This window comes from Penaeus monodon, unplaced genomic scaffold (assembly GCF_015228065.2).
Source record: "Penaeus monodon isolate SGIC_2016 unplaced genomic scaffold, NSTDA_Pmon_1 PmonScaffold_5194, whole genome shotgun sequence".
Classification (NCBI taxonomy): Eukaryota; Metazoa; Arthropoda; class Malacostraca; order Decapoda; family Penaeidae; genus Penaeus; species Penaeus monodon.
In genome coordinates, this window is record NW_023660101.1 from 1 (window position 1) to 19,942 (window position 19,942).

General features: G+C 40.6%; 2 protein-coding genes across 2 annotated transcripts; both read right to left on the minus strand.

Moving 5' to 3' along the window:
• Positions 1-9,777: 9,777 nt before the first annotated feature.
• On the minus strand, positions 9,778-19,153 carry LOC119571115 (uncharacterized protein DKFZp434B061-like). The gene is made up of 6 exons (XM_037918567.1): positions 19,075-19,153; positions 18,833-19,032; positions 18,335-18,747; positions 17,462-18,181; positions 10,831-10,898; positions 9,778-9,863 (listed from the first exon to the last, which is right to left on the minus strand). The coding sequence occupies exons 1-6, from the start codon at positions 19,151-19,153 to the stop codon at positions 9,778-9,780; spliced, it is 1,566 nt and encodes a 521-aa protein (XP_037774495.1).
• Positions 19,154-19,342: 189 nt separating this feature from the next.
• On the minus strand, positions 19,343-19,726 carry LOC119571117 (histidine-rich glycoprotein-like). Its single transcript, XM_037918568.1, has one exon. It carries the CDS (start codon positions 19,724-19,726, stop codon positions 19,343-19,345), a length of 384 nt encoding a protein of 127 aa, XP_037774496.1.
• Between the last annotated feature and the right edge of the window lie 216 nt (positions 19,727-19,942).

Below are 19,942 nucleotides of genomic sequence, written 5' to 3' on the forward strand. Positions count from 1 at the left end.
TTTTTTTTTTTGGGGTTTTGTTCGTGTATTATTAGCTAATTTGTAGATCATATTTCTTATTACTCCTTTCCTTATGTACTTTATGTAGTCTGTTACCTTCCTTTTCATTTTGTATTTCATATCTTAATCCCATTGCCAATTTATACATTTTAAATAAAGCGAATATATTCCACTTTTGCCTGTCCCTGATCCCCATTGCAGGTATCCAATTTATTACATCCTCTCAAGGCATTATAGTTCCTCTCAGCAATTTGGCTTAGACTTAATTCTGGATATAATGAGGGTCGATCCCGTCCGCACGTTGTTACTGGTAATTAACTTGCACCTATGCCTACTGCAATGGTGCCAGCTCAATAATATAGCCAAAGCCCGATAATAAGAGAATGTTATAAAAGGTAACCACACGTTATCATCTTGTATGGAACATGGCTTCCCTCACTACGCACCGCAATCACAACATAAAAACTAAATTATATCATGCTTGACCACGGCGGTCAATGAACTATCCTTTATAAGTAAAGATGTTCTTTTTTTAGTTGCCTGGTAATATTATCCATACCTCTATTGCTTCTTGTACGTCTGTTCGAACTGATCTTTTAGTAGAGTGATCTTATTCTATTTGTTGATCACTCTAAAATTCAGACTTTCCATCCGATCGTTTTATTATTTATATATTTCAGATTGAGTAGATAGTCAAGAATTGTTTACGTTCCCTATTATTTCCCTTCCTTTCATTCAAGCACTTAAATTCAAACAATAAGAAGTAAAAATTTGTAAAGTACCGTTCTAAGAACTTTTTATTGGTAATACACGTTTCCGACGGACTTATGGTTCTCCCCTTTATATCTTCCTATTTACAATATACTTCACTCCCTGATTCGAAGCTTTAACCTTGGATTTAATGCAAAAATCGCCATAGGCCTTTTGTATTTATGCATGCCAGTCTAGGTGTCCGTATTGATTATTTTTCCTTATTTGATCACGTGTCAGTGACTGTTTTTGAAATCCCAAAACACCTGACTTGCTGCGGTTGCTCGTGAATGCAGATACTTAGTGCAGTTTTAGTAGAAGATTGGTCGTGTTACATTGTATCCTTTATCACTTTTATAGTTGATCAAAATGATTTTTGCTTACTGGCAAGTTTTTTCCGGGGGGAGGCATTTCTTAAAAAGTTTGGGCTATTTTTTACTTTCTTTTTCCCTCATTTATTATAAGGTCGTACAAATTTCTGTCTTCACCTGGTGTTTCCCTTCTTTCATGCCTTTAAGTGATTTTTTTCTTTCTTCGGGGTTTATGCTAGGTACGTCCTTTTACCACGCTCGCTTCTATCCTTGGCTTTCTTTGATTTGTTAATCCCTGTAAAAGTCTTCCATATTTATTTTTCATGGGGTCCCAGAGATAAATGTTTCTTTATTATTTGAGAATTAAATTTCCGTACATCTTTTCTTCTTTTGTTTATATTTAAAGTTAGTTCGCTAATTCTTTTTTTGTTCCGTTTGAAGATTTTTTCCCCTTCTGTTTTTCCCCCCTTTTTTGGAATTAAAATCTCCCAAAATTATTGTAAATTTTTTTTTACTCTCTCCGGGCTAATAAACTTTTCATAGAATCTTTTTTTTTCGTGGGCAGTGGCTGAAAGGTTAGAGCAACATTTGAACAATCTTTAATTTTGTACATTGTTTATTTTTATTTTTATGAAGCCGCTCTTTCGCTTAGAAGCCACTCTTTCCTTTACTAGAAAATTTCCCACGATATTCTTTTCTAAAACTTTTTGTGAACAAAGAAAATTACCCTAATTCCATTTGCTACCCGGGGGTTTACCTCCCAATAGAACGCTCCATTTTTAGTTTTTTGTTCTTCGCCTATTTCCCAAACTTCACAGAATGGTTTTATGTGTGTGTATATATATAATATATATAATAATATATATATATATATATATAAAATATTATAAAATATATTATATAATATATAATATATAATATCGTTCGTTTCTAAAGCATATTTTTTTTTTTTTTGCGAGCTAACCAAAAAGTCAAGCGGCTTTTTTGACTCCCCGGCGGGGAAAATTAAACCGGGACCACGGGGTGGGAGCCCAAATGCTCTAACCCAAATGGGCCATTGCCAGTGGTGGAAAGGGAAAAGGGTTCGCATGTGTGGTCAAAAATTTGGGTTTAAGATCCAGACGGGCAGGGAAGGGGCGTGCAAATTTCTAGTCAGTGCTGTAAAAATCTGCAAAAACCCCTCCTGACATTCTTTCTGGCTTTTCTGGTGAACCCCTTTGGTTGCTCAAAGAAAGAAAAAGGGCAGCCAACAACGAAAGCTTTGCTTAAGCTCTTTGGCATTTGATGTTATTGTTAACCCAAAACTATGTTTTTCCACAGAGATCTTTTTATATAGATCAACCTGAATGAGCGGTCGAAAAGAGAAGTCAAAGAGAATTAACACTTTAAACTAAGGGCATTGGGAAACGCCCCTGACAGAAAAAAATGACTAAGTAAAAAATAAATAATATTGATGAAAAATAAATTGGTAAAAAATGCTGAAAATAGATAGATTGATAAAAATCCAATGAAAAATATTTTATGATAAATAAAATGATAAAAAATATACAAATAAATTGTACTAATATTAATGATAAATAAAAAAAAATATGTTAATGAAAAATTTTAAAATAATGTTTTTATAAAAAAATAAAATAAATGATCAATTAATAAAAATGTTAATGATAATAAATAAAAATAAGGTTTAATAAAAAATTAATAGTTTATCAAAATATGAAAAAATTTTTGTCATAACAAAAATGAAAAAATTTTAAAAAAATTGGAATAATTTTATCAAAATAAAATAATGTTTGTCAAAACAAAAAAAAAATAATATTTAAAAAATAAGGGGAAAATGTTTTCATAATGAATAATTTTTCATAATGAAAATAATGATATTTTTCATAATAAAAATAAATAATTTTACAAAGTAAAAATGAATAATTTTATCATAAAATAATGAAATGTTATCAAAAAAGGAAAAGAATCCTGCTGAGTCTGCTTAGAAACTACGCCAAAAAAAAAAGCCCAAATTCCCCCGGGATATCTAAAAAAAACCTAAGTGAAATGAAAAAAGAAATGCCCTAAAATAAAAGGGTATAAATAACCCATGAAAATATTTACAAAAAAAAATTCAAAGATTTTGCGACAAGATAGGAAAAATTTAAATGAACTTGCAAGAATTGAAAACTGTTCTATCATAAAAAACTAAAAACTCTCCCAAGGGTACAAACATCACCCGTTTTAAAACCTACAATGGGCATATCAAACTGAAGAGGGCTTTTTTTTATTGAGGGAAAAAAAGTAAAAGATGATGGAATCAATTTTTCCCAAACCCTATAAAAAAAGAATAAGTTTAAACAAAAACATTATTAGACTAAATGACAAGAAATAAACCACCGCCACTGCAACAATTAAAAAAGCCATAAAAGAAAAAAGAATAAAAAGACCCCGGGAAATAATAAATAAAGCAAACAATTTAAGAATGCTGGCAAAAGTGTTATACTTTTTCCCAAAAACTCTGTAAAAAAATTGGAATGAAAGAAAGGGCCAAAACGGGGTAAAATCAGTCTTTACTCCCATACCTAAAAGGTGCGCACCCAAACACAATAATAGCATTCTTTAAAAGTCACAGCCAAATTTTGTTAAAAATTATTGCTAAAAGAATAAATTAAAGTTAAAGGAAATTGCAGACGAACAAGCTTTTTTTTCCCCCGGGAAAAAGTCCAAAACCCCAGTTTCAAAATTTAAAATTAAATCATAAAAAACAAAAACTCAAAAGACCTTACCTGTGTTTCATCGTTAGTGAAAGCCTTTGATACTTTTATCACATTCTTCGGGAAAACTAAACATATGAGTTCCAAAAGCACACACCCAACTAAAAAAACCGTATGCCCAAACAAATACTGAAAAAACCATTATGGTAACGAAGGGTTCGAATCAAAAAAGGGATGCGACAGGGTTCCCATTCTGTCTCCGCACCTCTTTAATAATTTTGAAAAAATTGTGAGAGTGCTCTGAAAATTTTAAAGGAACTGTGGATTTGGAGGATACAAAAATATAAAATCGGGACGCCGATGATATTTTTTTGTTTCCCAGCAGTATCACTGACTCAAAAACTACTAGAAAAAGTTAGGAAGAACCCGAAAAGGGGGCTTTTTTCTTATGCCAAAAAACAAAGATCATGAAATTCAAAGATCCGGCAATGAAAATGATGAACATTTACAATCAAGGGAATGATTGTGGAAAATTAAAAGATTTTCACTTATCTTGGAGCTGTTTTAACTAATACATTGATGATTCCCCGGAAAAAAGAAAAATTTCCTTTTGCCAAAAAGCCACATTGCCCTCATAACTCGGGAAAGCCCAAAGCATTCCCTTTACAGACAAGCTGAGGTTTATTGAACTCTTGTTTTCCCCCAATTGCATCATAGGGGTTTGGTATTGGGTGCTAAATAGATAACAAAAAAAGATCAATAGTTTTGAAATGTTGTCAGACGTACTGTGTATTAGCTTTACAGAAAAAGAAGAGTGATGAAGTCTAAAAAAAATAATTGTAAAACCGGCTTTGGCATCTTGAAAAAAAAGGAAATTTAAAGTTTTTGGGTCATGTAAGAGAAGTAAAAGTATTGAAAAAAACTTGCTACGGGATGGTGTGGGAAACAGAGGAAGAGGAAAACCGAAGACAAGACTAGGAAAAACATCAAAGATATTTGGGGGCTTCGGGGTACAAGGGGGAAAAAAAAAAGCGTTCAAATTAAGTGGCAAAAGGATGGGGGAGAGGTCCACGGCTGCTAAAAACATGACATCCCGTTATTGATATGATACATTTATAATATTTTTTATCCCCACACCCCCCCGCATACATCTTATATATAATATATAATATATATATATATTATAATATATATTTATATATATATATATTTATAATATATATATATATGTATATTTTTTTCCCAATAGTATATTAAAATATTGATTAGATAAAAAGTAGATAATGATAGTAGATAATAGTTTATTTATATTAATCAATTTATATTATATATTTATATAAAAACTAATTATATATATATATATACTATATATTAATATATATATATATATATTATATATAAAAATAATTTTGTGTGTTGTGTGTGGTGTGTGTGTGTGTGTGTGTGTTGTGTGTGTGTGGTATGTGAAGTGTACATATAAGTAATAGATAATAGATATAAAAAAGCCCCCACGCAGATAAAATCTATTGTATTATATGTATATATTGCTAATTACATATATAACATAATTTATATATATACAATATATATTTTTATTTTATATATTATATAATTATATATAAAATTTTAAAATTTAATTTTGTGTTTGTGTGTCATGTATGTTGTGTTTGTGTGCTGTGTGTGTTGTGTGTGTATGGTGCGTGCGTGCTCGTGCGTGCGTTGGTTGTGTGTGTTTGTGTGTGTTTGTGTGGTTGGGGGTGGTGTTTTTGGATTGTGGTGGTTGTGTGTGTTGTGGTGTGTGGGGTTTGGTGTGGTGGGGTGTTGTGTGTGTTGTGTGTTTTGTAGGGGTGTGTTTTTGTCTTTTATTTTTTTTAATTATTATAATTTATTTGTGTGTGTGTGTGTGGGGTGTGTGGGTGTGTTGTGTGTTGTGTGTGTGTTAATATATATAATATTATTATATATTTTTAAATATTTTTTATATTTTTTATTTTTTTATGTGTGTGTGTTAATAAATATTATTTATTTTAAAAATTTATATTTTATATTTTATATTTTTATATATTATTATATATTTAAATATATATTATATTTAATATTAATTTTATATTAATTATATTATTTATTTTTTTAAAAATTAAAATTTTTTAATATTTTTATTTATTATTATTTTTAATTATATATTATGTGTGTGGTTGTGTTTTGTGTGTGGTGTGTGTGTGGTTGCGTTGTGGGGGTTATGGTGTGCTTTTTTAATAAATTGTTATATATGTAAGGTTTTCCTTCTCTCTCATGCTATTCTTGCATTTTAAATTTCCTGTTAATTTTTAAAGAATGATAATGTACCGTATGATTTTTAGCATGGCCCCCCAAAAGGGTTCTGTGTCAAGTGAGTTTCGGCTCATTGGTTGCAAAACTGGAGATTCTTATTCCTCGGGGTTTAGGGGAGCGAACGACGTGGCGGGGCAGTGGTGTGGGTGTAGTGAGCGGTAAGCCCTCGCAGCTCGTTCAAAAAAACCCCCCAAATAAAGCTCCCTTGCCGCGGTGGGGGGCTTGAGGTCTAAATGATCTGGGAGCCGGGCCCAAAGGGGGCTCCCCATACTGGAGGGTCACCATGGGGATAGACAAAATGGCTTCCGGGGCCCGGCCTATGAGGGGGGATGGTGCATCCACCCCGGGTTCCCTTTCCCCATTTTGGACCAGGGAAACCTCCCACGTTTTTTGCCGTCGGGGCATCCCTTTACCGGGAGACGGGATCCTGGAGGTTGAGAAATGCGCATGCTGCCCTGCCAGCAACACCCTCTTTTGGTCCTTTATTCTGGCTAACGGTGGCTTGTAAAGGCCCGGTCAGTCAATGGGCTGGTAAAATATGGCTGGGGTAAAGCAGGTACTATTTATCGGGAGCGCATAGGTCCCGCGACTGCATCATACTGTAAAATGGCTGCGTATATTTCCTATTACCCCTGTGGGTGTTGGGAGATTTTTAGCCCCAATTAGCTTCCCCCCCGTTGACTCCCTGGGGGTGGGGGGGGGAGGAAATGAAGAATTCCAAATTTGTATGAGTACTACAAATTTTCAAAAATCTAGCTCCCCTTGACGACCTACGCAATCCCCCCCACCATTTCCCCCTTTGGGAAAATCACGTATTGTCCTTTTTGGGAACCTTTCCCCCTTCCAAAAGGGGAGATGGGGGAAACGTAATGGTTCCCGGCTCCCAAACCGTAAAAGGGGGGAAAACCCCCCTCAAACCACTAGGAAATTTACCCAAATTAAAACTTTCATTAGTAAATACCCGTAGTGAAGACCATTGAAGGGGTTCAATCATGGATCTTATATTTTCGAAGTACATCAAAATTGTTTTAAGTATGTCCAAAGTGACCTCGCATCACCCACAGCGAGATGGTACCTAATAGTTGAGGTTTCGTCACCCGACGGAGGGCCGCTCGTGCTTTTGCGACATTCCCGGGGGTAAAATTTCATTTTTCTCCTCACAAACCCTTCATGTAAGGGAAATTTTCTTTTCCCCAGACCTGATGGGTATTCTGAGGAAACTGTTTTGAGGAACTAGAGAATTTTATGTAGTGCAGTAAAACGTTTTTAAAAGAAAGTTGACGGTTTTTGGGAAAAGTCTACACCACTCTCCTTCTAATTTTTTTACGTTTGGGCCTTCCAAATCTTTAAATTTTGGGATGGTACCACCCCAAGGGAAAACCATTTTCCCCCCCCCTTGCGGGGCTTCCACTGCCAGGGTTATGGGGGATGGACCAACTCCCCGCCTTTTTTTAAAGGAAAAAGGCACCAAAAAAATTTTTAATTTTGGGACGACAGGTCATCAGGGATGACAACTGCCGGTCCATATCTGTTACCCTGCAAAAAAACTCATAACTTCTTTAAAGCAGTGTGAAAGGGACAAATTTTAGAAAAATATTATAAAAGGGCAAGGGGAAAAATTAGTTTTCCAGAGGCAAAACGACATGCCCTGTCTGTTTGCCGACGGTAAATCCTTTGCTTCGGGTTTTGGCTCATCCTCCTTCCCCCCAAACCCCTTTCCTTCCAAACTTCTTACACACACCTCTGCCCTTCCTTTTTTAAACCCACCCCAATTTCTGAAAAGCCTCTGGTGAATTCCCCCAAAAATGGAGGAGGAGTGAGGGGCCATTGAAGAGAACTCCTCCTCCAAATAAGTCTTTGGACCTCAGGGGAGGGTCCAGAGGCCTCAAAGGTAAGCCCCAGTGCCCCCCATATCCACAGGCCCCTCTGCTAGCAGAATGCCCCTGAGCAAAAGGGTCGGGGTTTTCCCTTTGCCCGGGAAAAGGAATCCTGAGTCTGTTCAAAAGACCTTTTTAAAGGGGTGTCTTTTGGGGGCCTCAGGAAGGGGTCCAGGGCCCCCAACGGGGACAGCTCCCTGCCACCCTCCCAGGGGCCTCTGCTGCTAGGCAAATTCCCTGAAGCAAAAGGGTCAGGTCCGTTCTTTTTTCCAGGCAAAAAAACCGAGCCTGTCAAAAAGGGAACCTTGGGGAAAATAGTTTCCCCGGTAAAAAACCCCTCAAAGACTCTCCCCAAAATCCTGGAAAGGACAGCCCAAAGGGTGGGGAAACCTTTACCAAGGGGCTGCCAAACACCTTTTAAAAAATAGTTTAAAAAAAAATATACCCATCCATGGGAAATGTCAGGAATTCATCAAAATGGGAAGAACTGCAACATCTGATAGCTTTATGTAACCCTTTGTTCCTACAAGAATTATGCCAGGGAAAAACATCCGATTTTCCTGAGAGGATTCCAAAATTTAAGCCCATATGGGACTTTTTGACAATGGACCTCATGGAGGAGTAGCAGTAATGTACTCAATATTCCCTTCCAGGCCCTCCACCTGCGACAACACTGGGGGGGAAGGCTTGAGAAAGGCTTGACAACCTTAACTGTTTCATCTATCTACCTTTCCCCCACTAACTCACATAAATGATTGGGAAGATCTACTTGGGGAGTTTTCCACATCCTTTCACCTTGGGGAAAATTTTAATGGGCGGGATCACCTCTGGGGAAACCCTTTTTGCAACCCCGAGGGGGGCCTTGGTCCTTGCTCTTTTAAATAATGCAGTTTTATTTAAAAGTGACCTCCCAACATTTCCAAAATTTAAAATGGGCATTCTCCAAAAAATGACCTTCAAATTTTCTCACCTTTCACAGATAATTTCACTTGGCAGGGTTTTGGAAGACTTACATGGAACACCCCTTTTTTCCCAATACTTTTGGAGGGGTGAATGGTATTCCGCCAAAGGAGTGCGAGATGGGGACTTAAAATCGGACGAATCTTTTTAGATCAACTCAGTATTTCATGGACTGTGAAAAGATTTCCAGTTGTTTAAAAAAAGCTGTTTAAACCTTCACATCCGAATTCACCTTTCGCAGAACATCCCCTTCCCAAAAGTAGCGGGCATTACCCTCGACCTCCGAAACCATGGGGGTCTGATGAAGCCAAAAAGCGTCAACAAGAAAAGCTGCTTAAGCATTGAAACGACGCCCCCCTGAGTAACCCTTTATCCATTACAAAAAGACCCACCAAGCCCGGCGAGTGCTAAAAGGGGGGCCAGACGGACGCATGGACAGTATGTCTCCTTGATTAACTCTGGGACCCCTAGCATGGTATGGGGCAAGGGCGTAAGTCCTGGAAAGAGCAATCACTGTCACCACCTGCTTTGAAAATTGATGGCATAATCATCCAGATAAAAAGATGTTGCTAATGCTACTAAATTGGGAGAGATTCCCCTGAGATCTTTTCACCCCGATTTTCACTCTTCGGGCTGAACGGAAAAGACACCCATGTCTTCTTCATAGGACTCGCAGAACTTTCATACACTTGCATTTTTGGCAAGAATGGCTCCTTTGCAGCCTGCCCTAAGACTGCCCAGGAAGTGACGATATTCCATACCAAATGATATCCCTTACCAAGAGTCCCAAAAGTTCTTGTTGGGCTTATTCAAAAGGATATTAGGGAGGGGACATGCCATCCACATGGAAGATCATAAACATTCCTGCCCTAAACCTGGGAAGGATGTTCCCCCCAGGAAAAATTTCAGAACAATTTCCCCCACCAGCTGCATTGCAGCTGAGGAGAAATGGGAACTTCGGTTTACATGATCTAGAAAAAGGAAAACGTGCTGACTCCCTATCAAATGGGTTTGAAGATTGAGATCGACCACGATCCTTGTAAAATGGAAACCCGCTTAAAAAGAATTTCCCTTTGCCAGCGACATCAATGATAGCTTCTTCTTTTACCTTGAAAAGGGTTTTGATACTACTTGGAAGCATGGGACGCTCAAGAATTTTTATGACTTGGTTTAAGAGGAGATTACTACCTCATAAATTTTTCCTTTCTAAAAGAAAAATTTGAGTTCGGGTGGGAAAAAGTTTTTTCAAACTGGAAGACAGTGGGAAGGGGGCCCCCAAGGGGGGGGTCAGTGGTGACCCCGTTTGCCATTGCTATAAATCCTTTTAAGGTGTTCCAAGTTCTGTCTCTGTAAACTGTATGTGGTGACTTTCACTGTACTGCTCAGGGGGAAGCTTACAGATTGCAAGGACACATGCAGCTGCAAAAATCAGGTTGTACAGTGGACAAAATACTGGGGTTTAAAATTTTCCCCCAAACAAAACATGGGTATACATTTTCCCCAAACGAGGAAATTCCTCCTTTTCCCCTATTTAGGAGCAAACCCTGCTTTGTCCAGAGGTGAAGTACTTGGGTCTAATTTTTGCTCGCTTACATGGGGGCCTCACATCAAAAAGTTGAAAGTAAACTACAAAAGCCTTTGATTTTGCGGGTTTTTTTCAAACATCTATCTTTTGGGGGGCGACCGCCCAAAGCTTCTACGGCTTTAACCCGGGGCTTATTCAGTAACTTATTTGGATGTGAAGCTTATTCATCTGCAAACCCCCCCTGTTTTCACGGATGTTAGACTCAGTTCATAATGAAGCTCTCAGAAACTTACTGGGGTTTCGGTCTTTACCCGTGGAGTCCTGTATGCGAGGTGGAAACACCTCTTTTTATTTCACCGAAAACTGCCTGATTTACTAACCCCAACTACAAAAGGTTTCCCGGATCTCCCACATCCTTGGTTTTTCAACACCCTTAAAAATAGCCGACCTGGTAGAGAATGAGGAAACTTTGGAAGTCTTAATTTAAATCTCTCTAAGGTTTTGGCTGTTGGGAAATTCCCCAATTTTTTGCCTTGGGCTATAAGTTGGGTGGATTTAGTCGAATTGGGAAAGGGGGGAGATCCGAAGCACAGTCCGAAGAAATTTCTTCAGCACATTTTTAATAACGGGATCAATGCAATTAACGTGGTTTGAAATCTGAAAAAGGGGTGGGTTTTGCAGCAGTGAGGGAGAGGGAAAACTGCTCTGGCATCTTTCTCTAGCACTCGTCTTCACTGCAAGTTCAGCCATCCTTAAAGCGTTAAGAACTAGAGATCTTACGAACCATTCTGTTGTGATATACTTCTCTCGTATGCCTTACAGCAATCAAAAGCTTAAACTCATCACTCCAAATTAGGGGGGTTCAAATTGGCTTTCACTGATGTCAACACGAAAAAGATAAAATCTGTGTTGGGTGCTACGCATGTTTTGGTTATGGGGAAAGACAGCTGATCGAAGGCCCAAAGGGAGCTGCCGCTCAGCCTTTGATGCTCGTTTTCCTCTCCCCCACACCGACCCGAAAAACCCCTCAGAAGTTTCTTGTGAAAATGGAAGGGAAAAATGGGGCATCCCCCAGAAAAAAACTGCGAGACTTAGAGATGACCCCTTTGGGAGTTGGGCGCTACTCCATCCCAAACCCAAAGTAGTTTTTTAACAAGAATAAATCGGGGACCAAACGACTCATGGGCCCAAAGTGGGTAAAATGAAGCACTTTGTGAAAGGTGCCAAAGCCGTTAACGATCGCACATGTAGGGAAAGATGTGCAACTTCTCAAACCAAGACGTATGTATTGTCTCCCCCATATAAACTAAAAAATGTATTGGGGGGAAATTGTGACTAAGGGGGTCTTTTTAAATTTTTCCTTAGGGAGACAAATATTTTCAAAAAAATTTAATTAGCAAAAAGTTTATCAATATTTTATGCACTTGGAGCTAATATTTATCTTTGTTTTTAAAATCTATTTATTGTTTTTTGTAAGTATTTTTTTTATAGATTTTTAAGTTTTAAACATTTTAATTTTTCTGTTTAACAGGTATTCGCCGCTATGACCTTAGCGTTGGGGGGCAGTAATTTTAAATATCATCAATCGTTCAAAAAACCCTAGTCCATAATATTTTTTAAAAATTAAAAATGAAACCTGGCCCAAAAAGAAAAAGGGAAATAAAGCAAAGCCAATTCAAAAAACCGTAAGAAAAATCACTGAATTAAACTGAAGGTAAAAAAAGTGAAATAAAGTAAAAGAAATGTCAAAGTACAATTCAAAACACAAAAATGCCGGCAAAAACTGTTGATGTGGAGGGCTATATTGGGGGGAGACACTTGCAAAATCCTTATTCCAGAAGCTTTTTGAGAACATGCATACGCATAAAAAAGTAGGTGATGGATAAATGAGCAGCCAAATTCTTATCTTTTAATATGGATCGGTGACGGATATGGTACGTCCGTGAAATTTTCCCTTTGGGGTGGGAGGGGAAAAAACACTCGGTGTCTCGGAGGTCGGTTTTTTTTTCCCCCTTTTTTTGTACACACAAAATGTGGGAAAAACTGTCGCGATTTTTCGCAAGCGCAATCAGGCGGCCACTTGTTTCGGGGGGCATTCGGGAATCCCCCGATCTCATTCTGAAAACAAATTAAAATACCTGGGTCCCATTTTAAAAAAAAAAAAAAAAAAAAAAAAAAAAAAAAAAAAAAAAAAAAAATAAAAACTTAATAGGGATTGTAAAAAAAGATAAAAATAAACAGATTAAAAAAGGCATGGTTTTTTCATTTTTGTATGGGGAGAAACGGGCAGCCAGGTAACGGGGGTAACTCGTTAGAATGCAACTAATGAGTATGTAATCGCTTTTGGTTAATCCCCAATTTTTGCAGGGTACGGTTCCCCTCACTTACATATAATTATTATATATATTAATATAATATATTATATATATTTTATATAATAAAAAATATTATATATATAATATATTTTTTATATTAGCTAAAATTATGGTGAAATTTTATTTTTCTTTCTTTCTTTTTTTTTTTTTTTTTCTTTATTTTCTTTTTTTTTTCTCTTTTTTGACAGCCTTCTTCCACAAGGACTAGGCTTCCTCAATTCACATTAAAAGGGTTTATTTGCCCCCTTTTTGCCGGGTTGGGATGCCTTCCTAATCACTGCGGGTTCCGCTCAAACACTTTTCCAGGCGGCGTTTAACCCCTACGCACCTCAGTTAGCAGTCCGATGGTCTAGGGGTTAGAGCACGGGACATGACCGTCATGGTCCCGTTTTTAAATTCCCCCCGCCGCCAGTCGTAAAAATGTTGCCTCCAACTATTGGCTCACCCTCGTCTATGGCGAGAAAAGACATATCCCTTCAAAGTCAAAAAAAATCATATATTATATTATTATATTATATATATATATTATATATAATTTTATATAATATATATATATATCCTTTCCTATCCATAATAGGGTCGCGCATGGGGGCTTTTACGAACCTTCCTCGCCCGCATGCCCTTTCATCCAAACCGCAATCTGCAATGAGAGCGAAAATGCCTACTTTTGGGGCTTTTTCTTCGGGGAAAAAAACGCCCCCTAAAAGGGATTCTTGTCGCGCGTCCTTGGAGGGGGCAGAAAGGATCAAGACACACACACCACACCCACACACACACCACCACACAAAATAACACACCACACCCACCACACACCCCACACAAAACCACACACACACACACCACCACACACATATATAATTTATATATATATATATATATATATTTATATATATATATTATATTAGATTATATTATATATTAATATATATAATATATATATGTGTGGTTTTTGGTTGTGTGTGGTGGTGTGTGGGGTTCCCCAAATCAGGCAAGGGGGGACGGGGCCATAAAACCTCTCAAAAGAATTAAGACGCCTATTCCTGCTGAAAAATGAAGGGCTGAAAAAAAAAAAAAAAAAAAAAAAAAAATATATAAATATTTTATAATTATATTAATATATATAATATTTATTTTAATATTATATATTTCATACATATATAATATATATATATTATATAATATATATATATTATTTTAAAATTGTGTGTGTGGTGTGTGTGTGTGTGAGGGGTGGGGGAAGAGGGGAGAGGGGAGAAAAGAGGAGAGGAGGAGAGAGAGGAGGAGAATGAAGAGGGAGGGAGGGGGGAGGGAGGAAGGGGGCGAGGGAGAAAAGAGAGAGAGGAAGAGAAAGAGAGAGAGAGAAGAATGAGAGGGGGGGGAAAAGGGGAAAAGGGAAAAGGAGAAAGAAGAGAGAGCAAAAAGGGGAGAGAAGAGAAGAGAAAAGAGAAAAGAGGAAAAGGGGAAGAGAGGGAGGGAAAAGGGAAAAAAGAGAGAGAGAGAGAGAGAGAGAGAAGAAAAAAAAAGAAAGAGAGAGAAGAAAAAGGAAATTGAAGAGCGGCAAAACCTTATTTCTCTGTCTTTTCCTTGGGGGCTCTTAGGAGGGGGGGGGGGGGGGTTCTCCCCCCCCCTTTCCTTCACGTAGATAAAAGGCCCTTTTCTGTAACTTTTTTTTTTAGTCGAACCCAGAAATTTTTGGTTAAAAAAGTCTTTTTCGTTTTTTTGCTCAAAAATTGGCGCTTGTTCTCTGCCCTTTTTTTCCCTTCCGAAACTTCAGCGCCTCCACTTCAATTCAAAAAAGGGTTACTGATTTGGTCTTTTTTCGTGTTTTTTTTTTTTCACCTTTAGTCTCGGCCCCCTTGGTTCTTTCCTTTTTCTTTCTCCTCTCATTATATTCGCCTTTTTTGATACTTTTTTGTTTCTCTCCCCTTTTTTTTTCTTCCTTTTTCTCGTCTTTTTCCCCCTTTCCCATTTCTACTCCCAGTTTTTTCTATTTTTCCTTTTTCCCCCTTTTTTCCCCGTCTTTTGTGCTTTTCTTTCCCCTCTTCCTATTTCCCCCCTTTCTTCCCCCGTTGATTCCCCTTTCCTTCCCTCTTTCCCCTCCCCCAGTCATTGTCGCTTCCCTCCTCCCGTTTCCGCCATTCCTCACGTTTCGCGCCCCGGGGCGAGGGGTGATCGGCGCGAGGGCCGCCCTCATGAAAGAAACCCCTTTGGGCAATCGGTGGTTAATGCATGTCCACTTTTCAGCTGTGGTGCTGCTGATATTATGCATCATTTGCTTCTCGCCCCCTATCAATCCCTCTTCATCGCAGGCTCACGGGCGCTGGGTGTCTTCAAACGAATGGGGGAAACGTTTTGTTTAAACGCAAATTTTTTTTATTTTGGGGGGAAAACCCTGCAAAATTTTTCTGATTATTTACTTTGATGTTAATTCACTTTTTAGGTTTTTAAACTGTCTGAAGCTTTTTTACTTAAAACCCATTATGGATCGCCGTGTTTTTGTCCCAAAAAGACGGGGATGCTGCGCCAAAACCCAGTCGAAAATTACTGATTTCCGGCCATAAAAGTGCCGTGAAATGAATGCACAATTCCCCGATGGGGAAAATTTTCTCTAAAGACCCACTTTTTGACATTTCTTTCCCAAGACAGCGTTTCAGTAAAATCCCCTGAAACAGAAAAAAAAAAAAATTTTCCCACGGGTCTCAACGTGCAGTTTTTCTTTTTTAAGTATGCTTAACTCTTTAAAAAATGCTAAAAAATAATGATATACTATCTGGGTTTAAAAAAACTGTCCAAACCATTTTGGGTCAAAAACTTTTTGCGTTGAATTAACGATCGGGTCCGTCACATTGCAAGCAAAAGGACGCGCCGAGTTACGTCGCATTCTACGTATCACTTTCCTACGAGCGCAGAGAGCAAAAAAGAACCGTCTGTCATGAGCAAAGAGGGACGATGCCCTGATTTAGTTAAAGATCGACTTGCTGAAGGCCTTCTTTTCCATACAGCCACTAGGTTATAAGAGGGTCAACGTCCATAATAAAAATAACATTTATGAGAGGTGTGCGTTTTATTGGGCCTTTTTGGGATCTTCCTTTCCTACATCGCGCCATTCCCCTTTACCCATTAGGCAACCCCCCGCCCAGGACAACCTCCAGTTTCCCCCCCTTCATCCCCCCCCCTCTTTTTTTTAAGCCTCAAAATCGCCCCAAACGAAATTGCAACTATCGTGTTTGGGTTCAGGCGTTTCATTTTTTGGGGCTTTAAACCCTAGAACACGGATTCCTTTTTAAAAAACTTTTTGGGGTTTTTTTTTTTTTAAAAAATGTCTGAAAATTTACTTAAAATAAATTCATGAATAAAACGAAAGTTTAGAGAACCATCAACAAGGAGGGGATGAAGCCCGGGCCTCAAATGATCGTTGGGAAATGGCTGTCCATTTTACTTGGCGAAATCGCATCCTCATTTGCACGGGCAATCTGAGGGAATTGCGCCACTTTTTTACCAAATATTTTTGGGATCGTGTTATTGAGGGACTCAAACCCTCGCTTTTTTTCTCTCCTCCTCCCTTCCTCTTCAAGTTGATGCAATTGTTGATGCTTTGCGTTTCCCAGCGCATCAAAAAACCCTTTGGGAACTTTCCTCAATCTTCAGAGGAACGAGAAGGGGCGTTTTGGAATTTGAAAAACAATGAAAAATTAACCGCCGTTCATCCCAGAAACACGAACCTAAATTCCCGCCGAGACAAAAGGGCGCCAAGCACGCCCGCAAACGTGGAGAAAACCTCGAGGAAGAAGCGTCCTCTGCCAGCGTCCATCCTCGCCCCGAGGCCCGGACTCGGGACGTCGCAGGACGCGGGGCCGGGGCCCAGAAGCGGAGTTTTTTTTCCAGCTCCTTTATTTCTTCACTTACACAATTTCTGTGTTTATTAAACTTTATTTTACATTCCTCAGTAGCTTTTCACAAACTGGTGCACGTTGAAACTTCTCCACCTTCCTCCCTGCCCCCACTCCCCCCCCACCCAAAGGGCGGAAAAAACAAAAAAGAATTAAAACGATATCCCTTATGTCTGATCCGGAGAATGTAAAGCGGAAAAAAACCGAGGTCGAAGCTTTTGCGAACTCGTATAGGATGAAATGACAACGACTATCCTGACTTTTTTCTTTTCACTTTCTTTTTTATTTCTTAAAAAAAAAAAAAAAAAAAAAAAAAAAAAAAATATTTATATATATATTTAAAATATTTTATATATATTATATATATATATATATTTAATTTTTTACATATATTATATAAATATAATATTAAAATTTATATAAAAATATATTATTATATTATATAATAATATATATATTATATATATATATATTATATATATTTTATATATATTAAAATAAAATATATATTAAACTTATATATATATAATTATATAATATATTATTATTCTATATAAATATATATATATTTTTAAATTTTATATATTTTCCTTTTTGTGCTACGTTACTCACGCAGGTGTTGCCACCTGGGCTTCCCTTGCCCCCAAACCACATTAACCACTGGAGGGGGCTGGTGTGTGGCGTGACTGCCGGGTGGTGACTGCTTAGTGGGTTTTACCGTGTGGTAACTGCCCTTGTGTGACTACCCTTGGGGGTGACTGCCTATTGGGGACTGCCCTGATGGGACTGCCCTTGGGGGGTGACTGCCCCCTGATGGTGCGCCTTGGGGGGCTACCTTGGTGGGGACTCCCATGGGTGACTGCCATGAGGTGACTGCCTTGGTGGGGACTGCCGGGATGGTGACTGCCTTGGGGGTGACTACCTTGGGTGACTGCTTTGGTGGGGACTGCCCGGTGTACTGCCCTGATGTGCTGCCTTGGGGGGTGCTCCTTTGGGGGTGACCTTTGGTGGGACTGCCTTTGGGGGGTGACTGCCGTATGGGGCTGCCTTGGTGGTGACTACCTTTGGGGTGACTGCCGTGTGGTGACTGCCTTGGTGGGACTACTTTGGTGGTGACTGCCTTGGGGGTGACGCCGTGATGGTGATGCCTTGGTGGTGACTGCCGTGATGGGGATGCCTTGGTGGGGACTACCTTGGTGGTGACTCCTGGGGGTGTGCCGGGTGTGTGCCTTGGTGGGGATGCCTTGGGGACTGCCCTGATGGGGATGCCCGGTGGTGACTGCCTGGTGGGAAAGACTATGTGGGGACTGCCGTGGTAGGACTGCCTTGTGGTGACTAAAGTGGTGGGGACTTCCGTGTGGTGATCATTTTTGGGGACTGCCTGGGGTGACTGCCCGTGGGGTGACTGCCTTTTTTGGTGACTGCCTATGTGGTGACTACCGTGGTGGTGACTACCGTGGTGGTGACTACCGTGGGGGTGACTGCCTTTGGGGGTGCTGCCCTTTTAGTGACTCCCTTGGTAACCGCTATGTGTACTGCCTTGGGGTGACTGCCGGTGGGGACGCCGTGGTGTATGCCTTGTGGTCCCGCCCTTTGGGGGTGACTGCCTATGTGGTTACCCTATGTGTGCACCGTGTGGTACTCCGTTGGGGTAAATGCCTTGGGGTGACTGCCTTTGTGGGGACTGCCTTTGTTGACTGCCTATGTGGGGGACTGCCTTGTGGGTGCCTATTGGTGACTGCCTATGTGGGGACTGCTTTGGTGTCCGTGGTGGTGACACCGTGGGGTAACTGCCTTGGGGGGACTGCCCAAATTTGGGGACTGCCCTTTTTGGTGACCCCCCCTGGGGGTACTGCCCGGGTGGGGCTGCCAAAGTGGGGACTGCCATGTGGGGACTGCCTAGGTGGGGACTGCCTATGTGGTGGGGACTGCCTATGTGGTGACTGCCTTTGTGGGGACTACCGTGGGGGTAACTGCCTTGGTGGTGACTTTCCAAGGGTGACTCCTTGGGGGGCTGCCTATGTTGTGCTACCTTTGGGGGTTACTCCGGGTGGTTACTGCCATGGGGTGACTGCTAGTGGTGCGCCTTGGTGGGGGACTGCCTATGTGGTGACTGCCTTGGTGGTGCTGCTTTGGTGGTAACCTGCCCTGGTGGGACTGCCCTTTTTGATGATGCCTATTGGTGCTGCCTTGGTGGTGACTGCCTTTGTGACTGCCTTGTGGTGACTGCCTTTGTGGGGACCGCCTTGGGGGGTGACTCCTTTGTGGGGACTTCCCTTTTGGTACTGCCTATGTGGTGCTGGGCCTTTGGGGGTGACTGCCTATGTGGTGCTCTTGGGGGTGACTGCCCATGTGGTACTCCTTGGGGGTGACTGCCCAGTGGGACTGCTTTGGTGGTGACCGCCTTTGGGGGTGACTGCCTTGGTGGTGACTGTCATGGGGGTGACTGCCGTGAGGTGACTGCCCTTGGTGGGACTGCCTATGTGGGGACTGCCCTTTTGGTGACTGCCTATGTGTTGGTACTGCCTATGGGTGACGCTTTTGGGGGTGACCCGCCCTTTTGGGTGACTGCCCTTGGGGTGACGTCTGGTGGTACTGCCTGGGGGTGACGCCCCTTGGGGGTGACGTCAGGTGGTGACTGTCGGGGGTTTTCTGCCTATGTGGGGACTGCCCTTTTGGTGACTGCCTTTGTGGGGGACTGCCTTTTGGGGACGCCTTGGGTTTGACTCCGTGGTGTGACTGCCTTGGTGGTGACTGTCATGGTGGTGACTGTTTTGTGATGACTGCCCTTTGGGGTGCTGCCTTGGTGGTGACCTTGGGGGTGCCCGCCTATGTGGGGGTGACTTCCTATGTGGTGAATGCCTTTTGGGGTGACTGCCCTGGGGTGACTGCCTTGGTGCTGACTGCCTTGGTGCTGATGCCCTTGGGGCTGACTGCCCCTTTTTGGGGCGGCCTTGGTGGGACTGCCCTATGGTGACTGCCCCTATGGTGAATGCCTTGGGGACTGTCATGGTGGTGATGCCCTGGTGGGACTGCCTATGGGTGACTGCCTTAGTGGTGACTACCAGTGGGGACTACCGTGGTGGGGGCCTTTTAGGTGGGGACTGCCTGGGGGGTTTTTGACTGTCTTGTGGTGACTGCTTTGGGGGTGTATTTCTTTTGGGTGACTGCCTTTCGTTGTGGTACGCCTTGGGGGTAGGGGGCCTTTTGGGGGTGCGCTTTGGGGG

Coding starts and splice junctions, on each gene's coding strand:
- LOC119571115 (XM_037918567.1), bottom strand. CDS start 19,153: ATGACAGTCACCACCAAGGCAGTCACCCCCAAAGGCGGTCACCACCAA. Junction 10,899..17,461: donor ATAGGCAGTCACCCCCAAGG/GTAGTCACACAA, acceptor ATTCTCTACCAG/GTCGGCTATTTTTAAGGGTG. Junction 9,864..10,830: donor GGAAACCTTTTGTAGTTGGG/GTTAGTAAATCA, acceptor ATTTCTCCTCAG/CTGCAATGCAGCTGGTGGGG.
- LOC119571117 (XM_037918568.1), bottom strand. CDS start 19,726: ATGACAGTCCCCAAGGCATTCACCATAGGGGCAGTCACCATAGGGCAG.